This window comes from Pelophylax lessonae, assembly GCF_965119305.1.
Source record: "Pelophylax lessonae genome assembly, chromosome: 12".
NCBI classification, from domain to species: Eukaryota; Metazoa; Chordata; class Amphibia; order Anura; family Ranidae; genus Pelophylax; species Pelophylax lessonae.
Window position 1 is genome coordinate 208899570 of NC_138779.1, and position 26713 is coordinate 208926282.

Sequence of the window (26713 nt, forward strand, 5' to 3'; positions counted from 1 at the left end):
CATCTAATAGTTTTTTGAAACTATCAATGCTCCCTGCTGATACGACTGCTTGTGGAAGAGAATTCCACATCCTTACCGTTCTTACAGTGAAGAACCCCTTACGCATTTTAAGGTTAAACCGCCTTTTCTCTAGTTTTAGTGAGTGGCCACGTGTCTTATTGTATCTCCTTTCTCTGAATAGCTTGTTCCTTATGCTAGGGTCGCTAGGACAGTATTTGTACAATGATATCATATCCCCCCTCAATCGTCTCTTCTCCAGAGAGAATAGGTTCAGTGCTTGTAGTCTTTCCTCATAGCTGATGTCCTCCATTCCCCTAATTATTTTTGTTGCCCTTCTCTGGACTCTTTCCAATTCCAGAGTACAACATACAATGATCTTTATACAGCTTAGAAAAACTCAAACTCTAAACCATTGGAGATACTTACTCCTTACTGGGAGAGATGTGCAACTGCACAATAAGGGACTCCTTCTATATCTGCTTACTGGTGGACACTGACAACAAAGTAAAGATGTGGGAGGATGGAGTGCTCAGATATAGGAGGAGTCCCTTATAGTGCAGTTGCACATCTCTACCAGTAAGGAGTAAGTATCTCCAATGGTTTAGAGAGGCTGGATTCATCCTTCATTGTATGGATAGTGTAGGACCCACTGACAATGGGGTACTTTGATGAAGTGGTGGGCTTGAGCATGATATGGCCATATGGTGGGACTAAACCCCCTAATACTTACCCCCTAATACTTACCTGAGCCCCATGTTGATCCACTGATGTTGCAGGAGAGCCTCGGATACTCTAGAGACTCTCCCTCCTTATTGGCCGAGACACAGCAAACATTGGCTCCCGCAGCTGTCAATCAAAGTCAGTGAGCCAATGAGGAGAGAAAGGGAGCAGGGCCGAGCCATGACTCCATGTCTGAATGGGTACACAGCAGCAGCTTGGGTGCCCCCATAGCAAGCTGCTTGCTTTGGGGGAACTTGGCAGGAGGGAGGGCCCAGGAGCGCCTGTGAGGGACTCAAGAAGAGGAGGATCTGGGCTGCTCTGTGCGAAACCATTACACAGAGGAGGTAAGTATAACATGTTTATTATTTGAAAAAAAAAACAAGACATTAATATAATTTAAGCTTACCAAACACTTGCAAAACTGCATTTTTTGGATATTTGTTTGATTATCTAAGAACTAAAAGGGACGATGCAACAATTGGGTTCGACCAAATTGAGGACAAAGATGGAAATTTTTTGTAGAATCTAATGGGTATGAAGAAATTTGTAATCATTGAATTTGCACCCAACCAAGAAAAAAACATAACCAGTTTAATGTGATTGCACTTGTCTAAATTAATCAGGGAAGCAGATTGTTACTTCTAGAAAAATTGAGACATTGACGTGTTACTCGAATAAAAAGTAATTTAAATTGGTCAAGTCCATGAAAGCACCACAAATGGTCAGAAGAGCAATTTTTTTACTTTCTTGTATGAACAGTCAAGCAAAATCCTACAGGCTTTTGGCTTACCCTACTTTATGAGGGTAGCCTTACCAGAACTAGCAAGCTCTATGCATTGAACTGATCCCATTTATGAGATCAATAGTTGAAAATCCAATACCTTGGATTTACACAATTCAGCAATAAAAAGTCATTGGAGGCTTTAAACCTTCTCAACTCCAAAACAAAATAAAGTTTTGACTTGCATTGAGCTTTAAAGTGTGTGAACCCAACAAACGACCTTGCCATGAATTGAGGAAGTCTACTACTCATGGACATTAAGCCTTTGTGAAGTCAATTATTACGGATTAATTACACTTCCTGGAAAATGTCTGAGGTTACATGGGCATTGTAAGACTCCCACATTGTTTTCCACTGAATTGCCAAAGTCCAAGTGATACCGAGGACACCTTTCCTATTTACTAATTGGGAGTAGAAAAAAATGATTCCACTCAGCTGTAAAGTACGATTGTAAAGATTGTCAATGGAATAAGCTCATGATCGCAGATAGTACTGCAGGATGGGCAATGCTCTCATTACAAACACCTAAGCCAGGAATAGACCAATACCATACAGAAAGGAATGAGCCTGGCCAATTTTGCTTTACCAGAGTTAGTTATTTCATTCTTTTTTTTTTTTTTTTTACATCTACATACATAAAAAAGGAACAAAAATGTGTACCATCTCTTCAAATATGTCTATTGCTTTTTGGACATTTTTTCCTCCATTATCTAAAGAGCCTCAGATAAATACTAAGTACACAAAAAAAGAAAAATGAAATGTACATTTTTTTGCTATTTATGAGGCTTCTATTTTTTTTATATAAAAAAGATCATTTATTTTACTTTTTTCTTTTATCACATTTGTGTTGTATTTTGTTTTTGGGTTACTACTAGATAGATAAAAGTAAAACAGAAGATAAAGTAGCAACATTTGCACTTTTTTAACATTGGGTGTCTGCTTATGTTACTTTTTCTAATTTCCTTTAAGAAATTAGAGAATGACTAGCCAATTTTGTGTCAAAAACGGGTTTGTCAAAAATTATCTGAACTTGATTATTCATATTTGTGGATATCTTGATAACCAGTCACACTTGGGCGTGTGTTGTAATCTGAATAGTTAGTGTTATTTTTTATATTCCCCTTATTTATCTTTAATTGCTTTGTGTTAACTTAAAGCCGGCCATAGGTACAGTGGGTACGGAGTTAAATATATGAGTGTCACAGCAAAGGGTCTGAATACTTAGGACCATGTGATATTTCAGTTTTTCTTTTTTAATAAATCTGCAACAATGTCAACAATTCTGTGTTTTTCTGTCAGTATGGGGTGCTATGTGTACATTCATGAGGAAGAAGAATGAACTTAAATGATTTTAGCAAATGGCTGCAATATAACAAAGAGTGAAAAATTTAAGGGGGTCTGAATACTTTCCGTACCCACTGTAGTTTAATTCTCAGCCAGCTCAGCAGGGATCGTCTGAGAATCAAACCATGTATGGGCAGGCTGAATGTACCCAAGTCGATTGATCGATCAATTCGGGTACAACCAGCCTGTTGGATTTTACATGTGATTATTACTAGCGGCTATAGCTTCTAGCAGTAATCACCGTGTTCTACCGGTGGTACATAAAGATTATCACCTAATTGCTTCTATTAGCATTTGAATTACTAAGACCTAAAAATTCCCATTGGGGGTTTTCCCTCTTTGTTACTGGTGGGGACAGCTCCTCCTGTCCCCCTACCGGGAGAACACAATGGTTCCATGGGAAGCATTCCCTAATCAACACTGGCTGCCTTGATGGGAGAATCAAGTGATTTTGTTTCCTGAAACCCGCGCTTTAAGCTCAAATGCTGATTTGTGTTGTAGGAGTGTTGGACCCCTTGGGTGGATGGGAACAGGGAGCCACGCTTTACATTCGTTATGGCCCAAGGCAACTTTCCAAATTGATCCCCAGGAGGGTCTGCAGAAGGTTTAAATGATGAAAGCCCTACAACAATTGTGGACGTTTTTATTAAACACAATGTAAAAATAGAAGTCCAATGCATTTCGGAGGCATCCAGCACCTCCTTCTTCAGGGCTTGTGTGCTGGCAGTAAATTCAAATCTACTGTATACTGGACTGCAATTTTTTATAGTGAGTGGAGCAATCAGGCACAAGTGTGAGCCTAAAACTATGTCTGGAGTGCCATGGGGTCATCGGGCACCTGACAATTGCTGTGTGTAAAGAGAGAGCTGCGCTGAACTGATATTCCTGCTGGGTAAACAGGATAAAAAACCACATAAGCTCAATATTAGCAAATATCAATCAAGAATCGGTGGTAACCATTGGATTTGATATTATGAATAAAAAGTTCATATGATAAAAGAATTCATCAAATGTAAAAAGTCCAATCAGAGGAATAACTAAGCAAAGAAGGTGTCCAGTGTGGAAAGGAAATCCTTCACCGCTGTTAAGTGCATATATCCACAATCCGTGCTGCATGCATAGGTCTCACACCCCGCTTACCGGAGCTCAATAGGGAATGAGCATATCACACACTCCATCCAATGTGAATATCTGGCCGATGACACTCAATCTCACTGAAACAATGCCTCTACCTCCACAGTGTAGCCACTTCCAAAGGAATACATTCACTCACACCGATCCGCGGACCCGATGGAGAAAAGGGAGGCACAATAGCGTATTACATATATACAATTTATTGGAATATCGCTTAAAATCACTTACATAATTAGAAGAATACAAGCGCTTTTAACATATAAATCCGCTACCGCCCGACTTCCGGGTTTCGTCGTGGTGATGTCAGCACGCCTTCCCTACGCGTTTCGTGATAGGTCACGTCTTCCTGGGGATGCGGGCGGCGCGCTGACGCACCACTTAAATAGCAAACAACCAAGCAGAGAGGCCGCCCATTCCGGTATCACCCGAAGCCAGTGCCGCCATCTTGAAAGAGGTAACCACCAGGCCATCGGAAGCTCCGCAAGACAAGATGAATAAGTCATGGCTAAAGATTCAAAGCGGCCAAATCTCAAGACGGGAGACACCGAGAAAGGCTACCCCGCCTGGATTATAAACCCACATATAAATTAACACATCATAAATAAATATCGAATTACCCATAATGCTGGACAATTGGTTACATAAAAATGTACCGAATACAGATTAGGCTGATGCATAGACACCGCACTAACAGGTCATAACCCGGAAGCCAGTGACGCCATCTTAAGTCCTGGAGGGCATATTATGCTTACATTCAAAAAGGAGCCAAATAAGCAAAATAACATTGAAAAAAGTCAGCAAATGACAAAACCAATGCAACACAAAATTACAGTAAACTCCTATGCAAATATGCCTAGGAGCTACGAGGAAATAAATAGAGCATGAAATTATATAAAAAAATATACTATATATAGACCCCAAAACACATTAATATAACCAATGTGCAATATATGAATAGGTATCCTAGATAAAATGATTTTAAAACGCGCAGGCATGTATTGCACTGCGAATATTAGATGTACAATTAATCCAATGTAAGGCCAATAGGCCTAACCAAAGTTAGCATCATAGATAACCAATATTATTTGGCATAAATACATAAAATGCTAAATAAATACATAAATAAACACAATAAAAACAAGGGAAAGCTAAAAAAGCTGACCTCATCACAATAAAAATATCTTATCAGTCATAGCAAAAATAAAAAACTTAATCGCCACAAAAAAGAGGCACAGGACGGGAAGCATTCACAAATTATTAATAAACGCATTCACGTCCGTATCGATATTCAGACCAAAGGGAGTAAAGGTCCTGATCTTGTAGATCCAAGACATCTCTAACCTCGAAAGACCCCTCACAAAAGGCTCTCCTCTCCAATGAGGAGAGAATTTATCGATTCCAACAAAAATCGTGCCTCGGGGATCCTTATTGTGCTTAATGCGATAATGGTTGGAAACAGAATGTTTCCTAAAGCCTTTTTTAATATTCGCTATGTGCTCGTTGCAGCGGACGAAAAACGCACGCTTGGTCCTGCCAATATATTGCATGCCGCACGGGCACTGCAGCAAATATACTACACCTGTTGTTGTACAAGAGATACAAGGCTCGATGGGAAATTTGATACCCAAACTCGTAGACACAACTTCTCTAGTGTTCCTTTGTTTACATGCATTATAAGAGCATGTCTGGCAGCGGTTGCATTTATAATAACCCTTGAGCTGACTAAAGAAGGTTGGCTTCGGCTCAGGAGGGTCTAAAATTGCTGCCTGTCAACTCCCCGATCTCCCAGAGCTCACATTCAGAAAATATGAAGTTATTATGGGATTTTAGGCACTGGACAGGCCATAAATCTGTACGATGGAAAGAATGGAGTAGGGTTCTGATATGATGTAACTCCAGCATGCATGGAGGTCACAAGACCCAGAAGAAGACTGAGATACGATATCAGCAGTGGAAGAACAGTGACGGGAGGCACGTACGTTTCGTTGCTGAATTAAGGTAAGCTAAAGGGCAATTGGTAATGTTGTGCAAAAGCCAGCCCACCTCTTTAATAGTAATGCAATGTTTTAGTATATATGCAATGGCAGAGCTTGAAGTCACAAGTTCCAGAAGACTGAGATAAGATATCTGCAGTGGAAGCACAGTAAGGGGAGGCACGTACAGTATGTTTCATTGCTGAATTAAGGCAAGCTAAAGGGCAATTGGTAAGGTTGTGCAAGAGCCAGCCCACCTCTTTATTAGTAATGCAGTGTTTTAGTATACATTTGTATTGTTTATTATATAGGCTTTGAGTTGAAGACCATTAAAAAATATATACAGTAACAGGTATATTAAAATATTTTTCTGTTTCAATACATTTTTATTGAACAAGCATAAAATCAGAGTGCAAAAGCATATAAAAACGTCAATAGTATAAGAGTACACATCTTGAGTATAAAACAAAGTGCAGATATCAGTACATCAAATTGTCACAGAGAACTGTATGGTATGAAACCCCGTTTGCCACATAAGTGATGAAGGATCCTGTTGGAAAGCGCTTTTTATGTTCTAGATATTTTTGGGGTCTGGCAACAATTGAGGTAAAGTACCAAATTTGAGCATTATGTTGGGTATGCCCCTTCACTTGATGACACTTTTCTGGTCTTTATCAAGACCAGAAAATGCTTACTATGTTAAGAAAAGATACTTTACAGATTAGGAAGAGAAAAGAAAAGAAAAGAAAAGAAGAGAAAGGAAAAGAAAAGAAAAGAAAAGAAAAGAAAAGAAAAGAAAAGAAAAGAAAAGAAAAGAAAAGGGGGGAAGCGGAGGCAGTGGAGGGATCAGGATAAGGAGTTGAAGCTGGTTCAATACAAACAACGACATATAGTCATGTGCCTAAATAAATTTGTTGCATTCACTCAAGGGTTAATGTTTTGCTGTTCAGGGGTTATTGGTGTGCTGTCCCCCTGCAGGATTCATTTCCATTCTGAAGGGATATATGCAGGAGGAGTCCATACATGTGTAGAAGTAGTTGTTGCACTAAGAGTGGGGCTATCCTGTAGCAGGACGCTGAAATGGGACAAAAGGACTAAATCTTTAATATCCATTTATTAGGTACCAGCCCAACCAAAGGTATGTGCACACAGCCATACCACTAATTACAAGGTGATGTCTTTTAATTGGATGTTGCACCTTAAAGTGGTTATAAAGCCTGAATTTTTTACCTTAATATATTCTATGCAATAAGGGAAAAAAAAAACATCTTTGTCAAGCTCCTCCCCCTTTACTTACCTGAGTCTGAACTTGATCCAATGACGTGCATAAGAGCAGCGTCTCTCTCTCCTCATTGGACAGAGAGGCAGAAATGGGACCCATTGGCTACTTCTACTGTCAATTACAGCCTGTGAGGAGGGAGTAAGGTTGAGGCCAAGCTGTGCTCTGTGTGTCGATGGACACACAGAGCCAGCTCAAGAGAGAGCACACACGAAGGGTGGAAAGGACTTGCTATGGGGGGCACTTGGCAATGGGGAGAAGCAGAAAGTGCCTGGGGGACCCAAGAGGAGGAGGATTGGGGCCAGGGCCGGTGCTAGACTGTTTTACGCCCTAGTCAAGATCAGCTACTTGCACCCCCCCAAAAAAAGGGAAGGTGTTAAAAACTGCTCTATGTCATATCCAGTGACCCTGATCTGATGGTTCCTTCATGTAATGCTGTCATACCCAGTGATCCCAATGTTCCTCTGTCACATCAGGGGTCCCTGATATTCCTCCATGTCATAACCGGAGACCCTGATGTTTTTCCATGTCACACCTGGGGACCCTGATGTTCCTCCATGTCACACCTGGGGACCCTGATGTTCCTCCATGTCACACATGGGGACCTCAATCCCCCATGGCACACCCAGGGATCCCAATTCCTCATGGCACACCTGGTGACCCCGAACCCCTGTTACACTTGTGACCCCCTCTCCCCCATGTCAAACCTGGTGACTCCAATTCCCCATGGCATACCTGGTGACCGCAATTCTCTTTCACACCAGGGATACTCCATGTCACACCCAGGGACCCTGATTCCCTGTTCTGGGGACACTTACTGGGCAGTATGAAGAGAGTGGCCTGCACTCTGCCCTCCTTCACCATGATTCTGCTTATTCCTTCTCCCAGGACGCTCCTCTCCTGCACCACAGTGCTCACCACAGCTCCAACCGGCTTCTGGTGGAGGGAGAAGCAGCAGTCAGAGAGCCCCGCACCTCCTTCATCACCAACATCCTCAGACCATTCCGTTGCCTCGTCGCTTCTGCTCCAGTAAAGGTGCCGCCTTCCAGTGCCGAGCTCCGGTTCAGGTTCAGCTCTCCACCACTCCCTGCTTAATACCGAGCCAGGGAAATGAACGGCTGCCCACCAGCTCAGATTAGAGAGTCACTTCCCGCCCAGGGATTAGGCCGCTCAGCTCCAGACGAAGAGGATCATTATGCAGGTAGCACTCCTGTGGGCTCCTTTCCTGCCCCTTGGGGCTCCCCCAAGAATGGTGGAAAGCCAGGGCCTGGTAGTTCTGCCACTTCCCCAGACACCTGGCATCTTTCTCTGTCCTTTCTTCCTCCCCCACTGCCGCCCATCCCCTCAGCTCACAAGGATCATTCATGACGGAGAGTGCTGACTCGTGGCTGCGCCCCTAAGTGGCAATGCGCCTTAGACAGCTGCCTAGTTTGCCTAGTGGAAGCACCGGCCCTGATTGGGGCTGCCCTGTTAAAAACCATTGCACAGAGCAGGTAAGTATAACATGTTTAAAAAATAAAATGTGAAGCTTTAAAATCACTTTAATGTGTTCCTATGAAAGCTACTAAAGAACGGAATGTACAACTGAATTACTTCAGATAAAAAAGTTCTGCTTAATAAAAAAAGTCTGGATTTATTTTTAATAAAGAGAGAGAGTGTGCTTCTACAGTGTATATGTGAACTGGGAAGCAAAGTGTCAACTTTTAGGTTAATCCTCCGCTGATGAAGAAGGTAAACTAATGGGAAGGAGTAGCAGACACCTCAGGGGACGGGACAGTGGTGGTTGGCAATGATGAAGGTTCCATAAGTGCGGTGGCCTCACATTTGGAGCAGATGGATCCCTAAATTTGGGCCCACTGTAGAGCAGAACTTCTCTAGGGATTGGGCCTGGAACGACGCTGTGTGAGGCCTCCCAAACTATCTGCAGTGGCTCCCCTCCATCCACAGCTTTGGTCCCGGAGAAGTAGTTTTGCTCACTGCTCAAAATCACATAGGTGACACTACAAAACAAACAGCATGCAGTTCCCCCATACTAACATACACATGAAGGGAATCTCCAACTAACAAACAGTGGAGGGTTAAATCGCCCAAAGTGTCTCATTAAAATCACCCCCAAAATATTTGGATATCCACGGGCGCCTGATCTTTTTTTAAACTTCTTACTTTGCCATGTTAGATAGCTGTCAGCTTTTATTAAACTATGTTTCACGTTTAGTAAAGTCAATATAAAATAGTGTTGTAATTAATATAATGGTTTGAAAAAAAAATTGAACTTTTTTGAAATACCGGATAGCAGCATTTCTGCGAAAAAGTGCATACAATTTCTCAAAAATTGCTATTGAGTTATATTTATTATATTATTAGAGATTACAGAAAATACCGCGATCTGAGAGACATAGATACTAAAATGATTCTATCTATTTGGAGGATAAGAAGTATATATAGGTTTATATATATGTTTCTAAATTTAGAAACCTTTGTTGCAATCGGAATTCTTTACACTTTGTTCTTTCCATATACAGATGATTACCTCTTTATCTGATGGTCTGGTCCTGCCTCTGTAACCTGGGTGCTATAAATACAGGACGGCCCATACAGTGATTACCTCTGACTTCCACATCCGTGCCTTCAGTGAACCCGGCGAGATGAAGCTTTTGGGAATCCTGTTTGTGCTCTCCGCTTTCTCTTCGAAAGGTAACTTACTTTTTATAATTTTCTGAAATACAATTAGGCTTTCACTGACCCCTGTAAATTTTATAGATGTGTACAACCAGCGCTGTGTCACCTCTTACATAAATGTGTAAATCTCTTTGTGGGTAATTGCAGCTAAACATCAAAAGTGTTTTTCACTAGGGATGATCGAACGGTTCGGGTCCACCATCGGTTCGGCCCGAACATTGGGTGTTCGAGGTTCGGCCGAATTTAGAACTTTTTGCCCAAAAAGTTCGGAATTCGGCAACCAGAACCGCCCAAAATGCAATGCTTCAGGAAATGGGCTTTAAAAGCCCGTGATTGGACCAGAACCATTAGCAAAAGCCAATTGAGGGGGCAGGAGAATGCTAGGAATGTGATTGGAGTGACTAGGGGGTCCCTAGACCAATCATTAGTTAATACGCCCCCCAGTATATAAGATCGCCCCCGCCATATTCCCAGCATTGTTATACTGGACATGGAAGAGAGTGGAAGCAGTTCTGTTAATTTTACTTTAAAAGTATCATTTAGCTATTTTTAGTGTGAGGAAAGGGATATCTAGTGTAGTTAGAGTGCTCCTTTACACTTAAGTTAGCTTCAAAAATTTAGTTTCTGTAGGGAAAGTGTTAAGTGTCAGGGGACCGTAGTGTAGTGTAGGGTTAACTGGCAGTGACTGCTATGGCAGGGTGACAAAACCCTTCCATAGCAGGGTGACCGCTATAGAGAAATGATCATTTCTCTGAGTTGCTTCGGGACAGGATTATGGCTTCTCACCAGCCAAGCATTTTTTATGCTGCAGGGGCTGCCACTGCCAGTGCTTTTTTGAGGACATGTTTGATGTCAGACATGACATCTGAACATGTGTATAGGGGGTATATATAGACATATATGTCTGAATATATACCCCTAGACATATATAGGTGTGATAGTAGCAGAAATAAATGCTTGCGCTAATGAAATCATTTACAGTAATATATTTCTGCTACTATCACACCTATATATGTCTAGGGGTATATATTCAGACATATATGCCTATATATACCCCCTATACACATGTTCAGATGTTTTGCCTGCCTCAAAAGAACCCCAAAAAATGCCAAAAAAAACGCTAGCGTCAAAAAAAAAATGCCCAGGTGTGTTTTTGCTGGCATTTTTTGGGGGGTTTTGGAGGCAGGCAAAACATCTGAACTTGTGCACAGTACCACTATACACAAGTTCAGATGTTTTTTCTGACTGGAAAGAACCCAAAAAAATGCCTGCTTTGAAACCGGCAAGGTGTTACAGCAGCGAAGCCATATTCCTGTGCTCAAAGTTTTCTAATACAAACAATCCTTTTTTTTCTGGTTCTGGACATGCTACAGAGCTGAAACTTCACAGGTACACCTTTTAGACCCCCCAGACACAAAATCACACAAAAAAAAGTTCTTAAAAATTGTAATTTTTGATAAAAAAGCCAATTATTGAAAAATTAAAAAAAAAAAAAAAAAAAGAGATTTTTACTTTGGATTTAGTATCTGGGGGGGGTCTAAAAAGTGTACATGTGAAGTTTCAGCTCTGTAGCATGTCCAGAACCCCCCAAAAATTAGCATTTTCTTATAATTTTTATTAGGACAGGAATACGGCTTCTCTACGGCGCTTTTTCTTGCATTTATCGGGCATTTTTGGAGGCAGGCATGACTTTTTTTGGATTTCAGATCTGGGGGGTCTAAAAAGTGTACATGTGAAGTTTCAGCTCTGTAGCATGTCCAGAACCATAAAAAAAAGATTGTTTGTATTAGAAAACTTTAAGCACAGGAATATGGCTTCTCTGCTGTAACACCTTGCCGGTTTAATAGAAGGCATTTTTTTGGGTTCTTTTGAGGCAGGCAAAACATCTGAACTTGTGTATAGTGGTACTGTGCACAAGTTCTGATGTTTTGCCTGCCTCCAAAACCCCCCAAAAAATGCCAGCAAAAACACACCTGTGCATTTTTTTTTTGACGCTAGCGTTTTTTTTGGCATTTTTTGGGGTTCTTTTGAGGCAGGCAAAACATCTGAACTTGTGTATAGTGGTGTATATACACACATACATATATTTATATACACACCTAGACATATATAGGTGTGATAGTAGCAGAAATAAATGCTTGCGCTAATGAAATCATTTACAGTAATATATTTCTGCTACTATCACACTTATATATGTCTAGTTGTGTATATAAATATATGTATGTGTGTATATATACCACCATACACAAGTTCAGATGTTTTGCCTGCCTAGTGCATATAGGTCAAAGGACGATGGCGGCGCAAAAAACAAAAATGATAAATATAATCTATAAACAACACAAAAATAGTCCAGAAAAACTGTCCAGAAAAATATCCCACTATTCTTTAGTCTCCAATATGTGTTAGCTATTATATGCGCTCACCTCCTAAGGTGGACCTTCTTTATATCAAGGTCATTAATGCATGTGTTTGTAAACTCCAACCAGAACCTCCACCGCACTCAGCGTGTCCACAAGTCTTCCCGTAGTCACAATCTCACTCTCTCCAGTGTATATACATGCCAACAAACTAAAAAATATCTGGTGCTCTCTGTATGTAGGGAGATGAAAGCTGGACAATCACATTCAACTCACATTCATATAACAAACATAAGCAACCCACGACATTTAATAAAAAGTATTTTGAGAGCTATACACTATGGGGCCCATTTCTATATGCACGTGGCTGGACAAATGTATGTCGAGTATTGGGACGCCTGCCTTTCCACACACATGGCCTTTAATGGCATCCCAGTCTTAGTCCGTAGGGTTCAATATTGAGTTGGCCCACCCTTTGCAGCTATAATAGCTTCAACTCCTCCGGAGAAAGCTGTCTACAAGGTTTAGGAGTGTGTCTATGGGAATGTTTGACCATTCTTCTAGAAGTGCATTAGTGAGGTCAGGCACTGATGTAGGACGAAAAGGCCTGGGTCGTAATCTCCGCTCTAATTCTTCCCAAAAGTGTTTTATTGGGTTGAGGTCAGGACTCTGTGCAGGCCAGTCAAGTTTCTCCACCCCAAACTCACTCATCCATGTCTTTATAGACCATGCTTTGTGCACTGGTTCAAATCATTTGGTGGGGGGGGGGGGGGGGTGATTATGATGTGGGGTTGTTTTTCAGGGGTTGGGCTTGGCCCCTTAGTTCCAGTGAAGGGAACTCTTAGGGTGTCAGCATAACAAGACATTTTTTGACAATTTCATGCTCCCAACTTTGTTGGAACAGTTTGGGGAGGGCCCCTTCCTGTTCCAACATGACTGCGGTTCCGGTTGGAGTTTACAAACACATGCGGTAATGACTTTGATAATAATTAAAGGGATTGTAAGTCCCGGTTCACACTACCGCGACTTGTCAGGCGACTTGTCAGCCTGACAAGTCGCGGTCCATTCTGTGCTACGGGAACCGTTCTAATAGGAGCGACTCAAGTTCCTCCAACTTAGAAAATAGTTCCTGTACTACTTTGGGGCGACATCGGAGCGACTTGCATTGACTTCCATTATGTGAAATCCGTGCAAGTGGCGCCAAAGTCGCGGTGCACGCGACTTCACAGGTCGCCCCCGAAGTCGGATCGCCATAGTGTGAACCGACACTTAAGTCTTTTTTTTTTTTTAAATTAACAAACATGTTATACTTATCTCCTCTGTGCAGTTGGTTTTGCACAGAGCAGCCCCAATCCTCCTCTTCTCGGGTCCCTCTTCACCTCTCCTGGCCCCTCCCTCCTGTTGAGTGCCCCCACAGCAAGCAGCTTGCTATGGGGGCACCCGAGCCAAGTCACAGCTCCCTGTGTCCATTCAGACATGGAGCCCTGCCCCCTCTCTCTCCTGATTGGCTGAATAATTTTGATTGACAGCAGTGGAAGCCCATCGCACCACGCTGCTGTTTCAGCCAATGGGGAGGGGAGTCCAAGGCAGCTTAGACACTCCTGCAACATTGCTGGATAAAGACGGGATCAGGTAAGTATTGAAGGGGCTGCTGCACACAGAAGGTTTTTTTTTTTTTAACTCAATGCATAGAATGCAATAAAATAAAAAAACATTCCTGCCTTTACTATCCCTTTAAGGTCCATGTTAGAAGGGGAGCGCATATAATAGCTAAAATGTGGGAAGAACTTGAAGAGTTTAGAAAATTGAGCACATATTGGAGACTAAAGAAAATTGGGATATTTTTTCTGGACTATTTTAGTATTGTTTATAGATTATATTTATCATTTTTGTTTTTTGTGCTACATCATCCTTTGAATTACATTTTAAAATATGATCGCCATAAACGAAAGCTCACGTAGAAATATTTTCTGTAAAGCCAAAATCTTTTCCATCTCTTTGCAAACTTATAGAAATAAATATCCATTTTATGTGGCACTATACACAATTTATTCTGTCAAATGGTAGGTGAAAAGGCAGCGTCTGCAACTATTATACAGTAGTACAGGGATTCCCAAACTATGGCCCTCCAGTTGTTCAGGAACTACAATTCCCATCATGCCTAGTCATGTATGTGAATGTCAGAGTTTTACAATGCCTCATGGGATGTGTAGTTCTGCAACAGCTGGAGGGCCGTAGTTAGGGATTCCCTGCAGTAGTAGAATCATGCAACCAAAGCCCTGCCTTCCATGCTTAATATGTAGGAAGAATGTAAAACTGGGGGTTGCAGCATACATAAAACGTGTTTACCGGTTGCCACCTGGCCTAACGCAGAATGACGGCAGGGCCGGCCTCTCGTCCCTCCGGGTGAACATCAAAACCTTGCGGATTGCACCTCGCACGCGCCCGTGGGGCCGTGCTGCCGTACGATCTGTCTCCGGGTCTGTCCACTAGACACAGCCAATAACTGATCACTGTACCTGCCTCCTGCCTGTACCATGTGACCGCTGTAACCAATAGCAGCAGGTCACATGACACTTGTAAACATAGTATGCCTTCCTTTCAAGGCATCCATTGTGTACAGGGCTGCTGATAGGGGGAGGACCACCAGCCCTCTTGTAGTGGGCCCGAGCACACAGGGGGGCCCACACAGAGATGGACAACAAATACAGAAATCTTCCTCCAGCACCTGACTCTGATCTGTCCCTCTCCCTGCTATCAGCTTTTATCTGCTGAGAAAGAGACAGTCGCCCCTCACTAATCCCCCTCCCTGTGTGGGCCCTCCTCCCAGCACTGGCTCTAATGTTATCTCTGCTCAGGAGTTTATTTGTAACTTTGTTTCTGTCTGTCTGATCACTGAGCTCCAACTGTATTTTTCTCATCTCATCTTCATTTTTTTTTAACATAGTTTTATTTTTTTATTTATTTTTTTATATTTAGCAGGAATTATGTGAGTTATGTTATATTTGTGTCTGCTGATAGTGATTTTGTTGTAATTTTTGGCTAAATATATCTTTAATATTTTCTTGGGGGGGGCCCTGCCAGGTAGTTTGTACGGGGCCCCGCGATTTCTAACAGCAGCCCTGATTGTGTACAATTGTGTTGCTAGCTGTAATTGGCCAATGGCCAAGCACAGCCCATCTGTGCCATATGATCAGCTGTGGCCAATCACAGCTAATCAGAATAAAACAAACTGAATGAATCAATTTAATTCAGTAAAATGCTTGCATATAGCACTAAAATGCATTGCTATAAGCAAACATAATGTGTAAAAAAAAGAAATAAAATACCAATCACATCCCCAGAGTAGTACAATGTTACTTTGGTAACATTATATTGCTATGGTCATTGTGTGTTAAAAAAAAATAAAACATAAAAGGAAAAAAAAAATAGTAAAAAAAATATATATATATATTTTCGTATTGAATTTTCATACTGTCACCAGTTGGTGTCCCTCAGAACCGCCACGCCAGTTATAAGATGATGCTGTACTGCACTGTTGACAGTATATGAAACATTTTTTCCAAAAAATGATGACAAAAAATTACAACTTCAAAAAAAAAAAAATACAACTTCTAACTACTGTCTGCATTCCAAAAAGGGGTCATTTGGGGGATATCTGTACTGTCCTGACATTTTTGGGCCTCAAGAATTGAGATGGGCCGTCAGGACATCAGGATTGATCAATTTTCATTGTCATCTGTGCATTTATTGAGTAGTAGTGGGCTTCATCTTTAAAATACTTTGCATTTTTTTTTTTTCTACAGGTTATTCAATCGTATGCAAAAATTGTTGGCATTTTGCAACAGAACCCTGTAAGGAACCAACTGTGACATGCGCAAATGACCAAATTTGTATTGCCGCCTTAACTGAGGTCACCGTGGGTAAGTTTGTCACTGGCGTATAAATAGTTTTTTTTGTCCCTATCTCCCATCCATGTCTTTCCCTATTACTGTATACACAAGAACCCCTATGTGTTCAGAACAAATGGCTGCCTGTAAGAGAGATGGAATGGACGGTGGTTCCCGTCAATCTGGCCCAGGCTCCGCCCCACTGCCTCTCCAGATAGGAGACTCACATGCCTTTAAGGAGGAACTCCGCCATATTGTGTCTCCCACTCTCTTTGCCTAAGGCCCACCTTCTTACATATTTCTGGCCTGAGGCCTGTTGCTTGAATCCTCCAGAACACAATTCTGCAGTTAGCTACTTTGCCACTAGGTGGTTCTGTACCAGAATAGTGTAGGGATACAGCAGACTGTGTCATTAGGTGCTAGGCCCTTTTAGGCAGAGTCCTCCTGCAGTGATGTCAGGGGTGAGTCAGCACCCATATATAAGTGAAGTAGAGAGCGGCACACAGTCTCTTGGGGCATGGGAACCAAACACCCCATACCTGTGAGGATGTAACCAGCACATGCAGGCCCTGAAAAGGTCAAGAGGTCAGGTGGAGTGCACCTGTACATAGGAGGAGCCAGCCGTAGCCATTCTGTCTCTTATGGAGATAGGGGCTAGGGTGAATTGCGAAAGATCTTTTAGGCCAGAATGGAGATCCCTATGTGAGACTGCTTCCCCAGAGAGATGTACCTAGCAAGGTGGTGACTACTGGGAGCACTAATGACCCTGGGAAGAGGAGAGATTGTAGGGAGATGGCAATGTAAGTATATTTTGAGAATAGTGCACTAAAACGGTGCGCCCTCGGTCTTGTTTTTTGGTTTCACTGGCAATGCTGCTGTCCAAGGGTGTCTCGATTGCTCCTCTATCCAGAGCGGAGACACCTCAAGACAGGACATGTGTTACTGGCCAAGAGCCAGGACAATGGGTGGATGGAAGGGGCGACTGCTCTGGGCCACAATGGTTTACTGTGACTGTTGAACGTATGGGGTGGGGGCAGTTTGGCATCTTTGCCCTGGGTACTGGATGACCTTGTCCAAGTACGGTTCTGGCCTGGTCACAAGGTGAAATAAAGGAGGAAAAAAAACTAAAAAAGGAAAAATCTAAACATCTAAAAACTGTTAGGCTTCAACATATTACATTTTTGCTTTTGGGTTTAATACTATACAAAAAAATTAAACTTTAATTGGGCTTTAAATCAAAGACATCAAAAATAGTCAATCTTACACTTCTAGTTGCTAAGTGATGGCCATGGGAATTTAAAAACCAAACATCCTACATTATGCCAATCTGCTCTACAATGCAGTGATATTGTTTCGCATATGGCTGATATCTACCAAGATGTAATACTGTGTCCTATTGAACTTGCAGGAACTACAATAACACCAGAGTATTCCATGTCATGTGGAACATTGAGTCAGTGTAACGTCACTGGAAGCCTGAACTTCGGTTATGGTAAAATCTTGACGGGAACTTCATGCTGTACCACTGATAACTGCGATCCACCTACACCGAAATGTAAGTATATAATGAGCCCTTTTCTGGATCGGTAAAGACTTGGCGACACCAATATCCAAATAGTCTATCGCTCTCTTTCTGACCTTCTCTCTGTCTCTTTTGTGATGGGGTTCTTCAAGGGAACTAAGAAGAAAAAATGGTCATAGGGGCCAACAAGCATGTAAGCAGACCATGTTAATGCTGATTTACTGAGATAATGGCTGGCCCAGGCTGTGTAGCGCTCACCTCCGGAGGGGCCGCCTTATATGATTCAGGTCCCCCTTGCTAGTATATTGTCTGCCTGCCGCAGACACAGTTCTATGCATGCCGATAATACAGGCTCAGTATAGTGGTTGTCTTTTTAGAAATTTTTGCTGAATAACATAGAACAGGAGAAGGGTTCAGGGATCAGGTTACTCCAAAAGATCACAGAAATAACAACTTCTCACCAATCTTCTCTAAATAGCCTTTCCTGGATGTACCTAGGGATGTCCAGTATATCCAGGACTCTATAAGAGCAGTCCCAGTCCATATAGCAGCCTTCGGCACTTAACTCCCTTCTACAATGTTCACAGCAAGGGCTTTACTTACAATGTCCTAGGAACTTTCTATCACCCAGTACCCCCACTTGGTTCCTCAATGAGAGAAACAAAAGATCCTTCTGCAGGACATGACTCCAGGATGATGCCCTCCAGCAAAATATCCTCTAGCAATCTTCCCCAGGCTGTCAGGACAGCACCTGCTGAGGCCCAGACTGCAGTTTCCTGTCTCACTAGTCATATCTAGGTGAAATTCCTATGATGTAGGCTCTTTACCACGTGGTCAGCTGTGTTCAATCACAGCTGATCACATGGTAACCAGGAAGTGCTGTTTATCGGCATTCCTCTATTCGAGCTGACAAGGTGCGGGTGCGGGTAGAGGAGAGCTGATCAGCGGCTCTCCTCACAGGGAGGGTCTGCACTGATAATCAGCGAATTGATTATCAGTGCAGACCCATCAGCAATGCCCACTAGTGCCCGCCAGTGATGCCCATCAGTGCTCCATCAGTGATTCCCACCTGTACTCACATGTGATGCCAATAAGTGCCCATAAAGGATGCCAATCAGTGCCCATTTGTAATGCCAGTCAGTGCCCATCAGTAATGCCTATCAGTGCCTCCTCATTAGTGCTGCCTATCAGTGCCATCTATCAGTGTCGCCCATCAGTGCCCATCATTGCCACTCACCATTGCCCATCAGTGCCATATATCAGTACCCACAAGTGCCGCCTATCAATGTCCATCAGTGCTTCATATCAGTACTGCCTATCAGTGCTGCATATTAGTGTCTCCTCATCAGTGCCCCCTTATCTGTGCCGCCTCATCAGTGCCCATCAGTGAAAGAGGAAACTTACTTATCTGCAACATTTTATAAAAGAAACAAAGAAAAACTTTTTTTTTTTTTTTGCACAAAAATTAAACAAAACAGAGGTCATCAAATACCACCAAAAGAAAGCTCTATTTGTGAGGAAAGAAGGTGAAAAATGTATTATGGATACAGAGTCGTATGACCACGCAATTGTCATTTAAAGAGTGACAGCACTGAAAGCTGAAAATTGGCCTGGGCAGGAAGGGGGTAAAAGTGCAGGCCAACTCAAAATTGAACCCTACGGACTAAGACTGGGGTGTTCATGTGTGTATAAAGGTGGGCGTCCCAGTACTTTTGACAATATAGTGTATATGTGTTTCTTTCAGCTGCATAATCTGTAAGCTCAATTTTAAAATACATTTTTAAATGTGGAACGTAATGTACAAAACAAAAATGGGGGAACAGGCAGGATTATGAATGCAGAAGAGACTCGCTTTGTCTTTGGGGTAGCATTGATATTGTTGACTAGGTTTTAATGTACAATATTGCTCAAGTGCTTATCCCCATTTGCTTTACTTCAGTACCAGTGGCGAGCTCAATAAAGAACGGGCTGAAATGTCGGACCTGCTATTCGGACAAATCTAACTACTGTTATAGCTACAATAAAATAGAATGCACCGGGGATCAGACCAAATGTGGACTTATGGCTAGAACACTATCTGGTAGGTTACATGAGAGTGAACCTGGACAGTTCCCGACAGCTACTGTATGTCTTCACATGCTTGTATTTTTATCATCTTACCATTCTAGTACAATGCTTTGTAATCAACAGTATAACATTTACAGACATAAAGTAATCCTTAGGTGAAAGTACCAACTCCTACCTAAATATGTTCCAAATGCATCCCAGTTATATTTTAGAGGGTACAGCAATCTTAACACAGATGTCAATGCTAGGTGGACTTATCCAAAAGTCCATTCATTTGGGATAAAAATCTACAAACTCATATATTCCCCTATTAACATGACCTTATCTTATTCTGCTTCTGTAGTTCACCCCAATAGGGATTTAGTTCAGCTGAACCTATGGGAAACTTCCACATGATAGAAGACTGCCATCCCAATCAGCTTCAACCGTGGACTTTCCTGCCCCACAGCTGCATGTAACAAAGAGGCGAAATGCTGGGGACATCACTGACCTAATATGTCAACATTGTCATATTTAGACCATGTACATTATATATATATATATATTAAATGTCTTACTCCTTTTTTTTTTCTTTTTTTCAGTTTTGAATAAAATACAGTAGAGAAAGTTTGGAATTGCTCTCTTTGCCCCTTGAGGGAAATTCCCCCGCACTTCCAATTCCCTGACACACAACAGGAATTGGGTGCACACAAAATGGAGGCAAATCTAACCTTTGAAGGCTTCTCATTGGAATATATGTCTGTTCTTGCTTTGGGGGCAACTGTAAAATGTTGGATTACCCACCACTTTATATTACAGCGACAATGGTCACAAGGACAAATAGGGTAGATCCCACCCCCAGGGGTCACCAGGACAAATAGTCAGAGTAGACACCTCACCCAAGGGTTTACCAGAACTAACAGTCAGGGTAGATCTCTCCAATGGCCACCCCCCCCCAATGGTCAGAAGAACAAATAGGGTAGATCCCACCCCCAGGGGTCACCAGGACAAATAGTCAGGGTAGACACCTCACCCAAGGGTCACCAGAATTAACAGTCAGGGCAGATTTCTCCAATGGTCACCCCCCCCCCCAATGGTCACAAGAACAAATAGGGTAGATCCCACCTCCAGGGGTCACCAGGACAAAAAGTCAGGGTAGACACCTCACCCAAGGGTCACCAGAATTAACAGTCAGGGTAGATCTCTCCAATGGCCACCCCCCCCCCCAATGGTCAGAAGAACAAATAGGGTAGATCCCACCCCAGGGGTCACCAGGACAAATAGTCAGGGTAGACACCTCACCCAAGGGTCACCAGAACTAACAGTCAGGGTAGATCTCTCCAATGGTCAACCCCCCCCCCCCCCCCCCAATGGTCCCCTAAGTCTCAGTTTATATATACGAGAATTGGATGTGTTTTGAACTGCATCTGACTCGCATCACATGGGAACCGAACCGGCTTTCTATAGAGCCTGCTCACATTTGTCTGGGCCGGCTGCAGTCTGTTTTTAAAAAGAGTCCTGTAAGTTTTTCAGTCTGATTCAGGTGCGATTTCAAGTAAAAATTTCCAACTGAATAACACTGAAACTGCGGACAGACATATGTGAACTGAGCCTAAAACACATAGTCTGGGTAGACCCCCCACCCAATGGTCACCAGAACAAACAGTCAGGGTAGATTCCCCCTATGGTCACCAAGACAAATAGTTAGGGTAGATCCCCAATGGTCACAGGGACAAATAGAGTAGATCCCTTCCAATGGTCACCAGGACAAATAGTCAGGATAGACACCCCCCTCCCCCCAATGTGTAATACAGAACAGTACTTTAAAAAAAATCGAGATAAACATTCAACCTTGACATCCCCTTTAATTACCAGTGTATGAACTGATACCAAGTATCATATTAACTAAATGTGATGTTTTTACTTCCCTCCTTACATTCCACCAGGAACATTCAATATGAAGGATGCTACCCGTGGCTGCACCACTGGAAGCTTCTGTGATATACTTGGCAACCAGAAGGCCTCTCTTAGTGGGTTAAACGTTGATATGAAGATGTACTGCAACGATGGAGCCGCCGACCTGAAGAACTGATTCATCTACTTTGCAACTGCTGCCTTGCTGACCAAATTGCTGCTCTAAAATAGGAAAAACAAGAAAGTCATAACTGTTAATTATTTTCATAAAGTTGTAAAGCAAATTAAAAGCCAAAGATCATTTTTTTTTAGTTTTGGATGGGGTCAGGTTTTTATTGCCTTGCGTTCCCACTGAGGACATTCCCTCTCTTATGTCACGCTGGAGACCTGGTCCCCAAGATGTTCATGACCTTATAACTGCCATTGGAACAAAGATAGAGAGGAAATCTTCCAGTGGGGTCACTTGCGCCAGTTAACTGTACAAGAGGGAACTCCCGGCACTTTGGAAAAATTTCTCTTTTGACTTCTTATCCTGCTCAGGGACAAGAAGTAAGGGAAATATTACTAATGGAGCCCAAAAAAAATGAAAAGGGTTTTAAAAATTCTATAATTTATCCAAAATAAAAATAAAATGTTTTGGCTTTGGATATAATTTGAATGCTCTGTAATAACTGTAAAAAAAATTTAATTGTCATATAATTAGGTTTAACATTCCTCAAGGTCACCCAATAACATTAACCTACCAGAAGTTCAAAGACAATCTAGGTTACATGTGTCAAACACAAGGCCTGAGGGCCGAATCGGGCCCTCCAGGCCATTTCATGTGGCCCTCACACCTCTCCTGCAGCTGCAGAAGAGCTCCAGCGCTCCTCTGGTCCTCCCCCAGATGCTGTACATTCTGCTTTCCAGCATTGCCTCCAGCTTCTTCCCAGCAGCAGCACAAGGCAATGGGGGTGCACTGTGATGTAAGGGAGGGTGAGGGACTCAACTTCTAATGGTGGAGAGGCTCTTGACGTCTTATGTAAGGGTAGTGAATGCTCTAGACATTTAGTCTTATAGATACAACCGGCCCTTTTCAGGGCAACCATAATGCTAATGCGGCCCGCGATTAAATTGAGTTTGACACCCCTGATCTAGGGGGAGACTAAAAGCACTTTTACTTACCTGATCTTCTGCTCCCCTGGGCTACAACGCTCTTCCATGCTCTGATGGTGAACTGTTCCTTGACTGGCTGCCTCACATCCAGTGCAGAGCTTTGGACTCTGCGTTGGTCTTGATGACTTAAAAATCTTAGACCGGTGGAGCATAGGGGAGAAGATGCTAAGAGGACTGGTGTAGCTGAGCAGAGGATTGGGTTTGTAAATCTAGTTTTTTTATGGTACCTAGATCTAAACAAGTTACCCCATGAAGGCAAGAAAGACTTTTCAAATTGTTTGGAGTTGGGCTTTAAGACCTATTTGAAATATATATATATATATGTGTGTAGTGCAAAAGAAAGGGTAATAGTCATCTTAGACACCAGTTCTTACAGATGCCCCTATTGGATTAGAAAAGGAAATGTTTCATCACACTCACATAAGGAACAATTACTTTTTAATAAATCTATACTTTAAATGCAAAAATGTATTGGATATTCTATGTTGGCTTTTTGTTAATCAATATAAATAATAAAAGCTTTTGCGCTCTCAGATCTCTTGTTTGGCACTCTCATTGGACTTTATACAAGTGAATCTTTAAATGACCCCCCCACTCCCATCCATTTTCCAGTTCCCCTTTATTGTTCAGTGCAGCATCTCTAGGACCACTCTGCCTTATCAGAATCTGATTGATCTACTGATAATCCAAATCCAATTACAAAATTTCTACTTGTTCCAGGGAAAAGGAGGTGACCCAGCTTGATTGATCAGTCACAGTTGAAATAACGGACGCCCCAGATCCTGTTGAAATATCTGTACGGGTGTATAAGTCTTAGGACTAGCTGGGCAAAATATTATCAAGGAGCATGCTAACTAGGAACATGCCCACAGAAGGGTTTACCATATTATTAAGTAAACATGTTGCAAGAAATACCCTATACCAGGGATTCCCAAAGGCATTGTAAAACTATGACATTCACAGAATTGACTAGGCATGATGGGAATTGTAGTTCCTGAACAACTGGAGGGCCGTAGTTTGGGAATCCCTGCCCTATACAGTACTGAAACTAATAATGCAATGTACCCTTACTGTGAATCACAAGGAACTGATAATTTTCACATTGTCAGTTCTCCCAGAGCCAGGCAACCAAAAACTATGGTCATACAGTCATATGTAGATCAGTAAATCAGATTTACTCAGCAGTTATACAACCAGCTTCCCAACCTCAGAGGAGTGTCATGTGACCAGTGATGTCATTTCCAGAGCCTCGGAGGAGTTTCCCTGCACAGTTCTACCACTGGAGTGGGCCAGTTTTTTTTACAAGACTCTCTATCCTATTGTGGCCACTTTCTCCCTTTCTCAAATTTACATTTAGATATGTTTTATTGTCTGGACCAAATATGTAGCCAAAGCAGTTTGTTTTGGGTTGTCTGGCCAATAGGGAGGTAAGCAGAAACAAGATGGAGACATGACAGCTCTAAGAACATAGTTCCCAACTATCCCTGATTTCAAGGAACTGTCCTTCATTTGGAACAAAGTCCCTCTTCACTCCTCATTTGTCTCTCATTTTGGTCTGATCTATATAGATGCATATAAAATGTATTAGTTATCAATCCAAAGGTGTTTTACAGTGCTAAACCTTTCATTCAAAATCTAAATGGCTGCATCTTTTAATTCCAAAAGCCAATATAAAGGGATAGTAGTAAAAAAAATACTTGCGGGTTTAATCAATTTTTTTTTATATAACTCTCCCTTTAGGGGGGGGGGGGTGGCAGGGGGTGTGTCCTATGAATACATATTTTTGCTAATAGGTGTCCCACTTTCCCATCTCAGAAGGTTGGGAAGTATGTAAGAAGCCTGCCTTATGCTTTGCTTTAAAGTGGTTACTGAATACTCACCTCTTCTGCTGCTTGTGCTGACCCTCTCTTCAGTAGTGAAGAAAACCTTCCTAGAAGTGTCAGACATCTGACCCCCCTACTGTGGTTAGTGGGTTGATCGACCAGTCCCTACATCACTAATGTGTCCTGCAGTGGTGAAAGGGCTGTTGGGAGAAACTACAGCACACAGTGGGGGGATCCAAGAAATATTTCTCCCCCGTGTTGGTTTTTGTAGGACCTTCATCTGGCAACCTCTCTTAACTACTGCAGATATCAGTGGTATGGGCAGCAGATGAGCAGGTAGCCTTTTATTGTACAATTTAATTTTAGTTCCAGTAAGGTTGCCACCTTTTGAAAAATATCAGAAAAATATTGGACTTTCATTTTAATATTATTGGTAACAAGCCACACTTTTTCAGGCAGGCTGGTAAAATATAGAACATAAGCCAATATTTTTTTTGGTGAATGAGTAGGGGTACAATGTACCCCATACTCCTTCACAATTGTTGGGGGGGGGGCTGGGATCTGGGCACCCCCTTGTTAAAGGGAGCTTAGAATTCACTGTGCAGCACACATTGCATTGTAGGGTGCTTGGAATCCAAAAATTCAGGTGTTCGCCAAATACATATGCTCTGTCCGAACTGCTCGCCCAACACTATCTACCCCATAGGATTTCATGGAGGGACATTAAGAGGGAGAAGAAAACAATGCAAGAGGCCTTAAAAAGCAGTGCTTAAAATGCCCAGTGTGCATGAGGCATAAGGAGCACTATTGAGAAAAATATTGTATACTGAATATGCCTACTACATGTAATTATAACAGTATACACAGTATATTATAAAATATAATAGTATATGGCCTCATTCACACAGGGGTACTACAGTGGACGCCCGTGTGAGAGTCATGTCTACTTGCACAGAGATGCATAGGTGTTCCATGCATCCCCATGCAGACAGTCTCATTGATGTCACCTGAGAATCAGCAGCTGCACTAATTTAACATCCGTGTGGGTGCATGGCCCCAAATGTAGACAGTGGGCATTCAGAGCAGTGCACCCACACGGATGCTAAATTGGGAGCAGCGGCTGTTTCCATGCAGCCGCTGAGTTCCAATGCACCCGCTCGCTGAGTTCCAATTGACATCAATGAGATTGTAGTGCACACATACAAAACTGGACTATAGCATTTCTTTCAGGACCAGACTGTCTACTCCTTGAAAGTATTTCTCCCCAGTAGGAGCTTCACCATGATGGTGTGCCACAGTCCAGGTGTGTGGGTTTGCAACATTTAGGGTCAGTTCACACCTCAATGACAACACTTGCAATCTTAAGTTTACTGGACATATGGATCTGTATACCATCTGCTTCTTAGATGTACAATTAACTCACAATGAGGATAATATCTCTACCCAACTCTACAGGAAACCACTAGAGGGCAATAGTCTACTATTTGCTTGTTCCAGTCATCTGCAGAACACCATTAAGAGCACCCCAGTGGGACAATTCCTTACGTATTTGTAGTGAACAGTCTGATTTTGATAGGGAGTCTGCCCTATTGTATAATAGATTTTTAGCTAGAGGGTATTATATGGAATTTTATGTAATAAACTCCTCATCCTCTACACTCTGGAGTGTGGTCATCTTCTCTCTCATATTGGGTATCATGCTCAGACCACGGACTGGACGTGCACCCAGTTATTAGAGGGAGGATTATTTCACCTGGAGCGGCGTTGCCTCTCCCTTTGATTACAAACATTGATATTCCTTGTAATTAACGGCGTATTACCTAATACAATATATCATATGAACTAAATGTTGTGTTTTTAATTCCCTTCACACATTCCACCAGGAACAATCAATCTGACAGATGATATCCGTGGTTGCACCACTGGAAGCTTCTGTGATATATTGGGCAACCAGAAGTATTTTTGTCAGTAGTTTAAAAGTTGACATGACGATGTAATGCAGTAAAAGAGCAGTCGGACTGTACAATGGACTCATCTACTTTGTAACTGTTGCCTTGCTGACCACACTGCTGTACCATACCTGTTTATTATTTTGA

General features: G+C 42.2%; 1 protein-coding gene across 1 annotated transcript; it reads left to right on the forward strand.

The window, feature by feature from the left end:
* Positions 1-9876: 9876 nt before the first annotated feature.
* LOC309569013 (uncharacterized protein) lies at positions 9877-26713 on the forward strand (the record flags this gene model as incomplete). Its single annotated transcript, XM_082274773.1, has 6 exons — positions 9877-9925; positions 16074-16190; positions 17566-17712; positions 19619-19759; positions 21672-21800; positions 26631-26713. The coding sequence occupies 6 exons, from the start codon at positions 9877-9879 to the stop codon at positions 26711-26713; spliced, it is 666 nt and encodes a 221-aa protein (XP_082130899.1).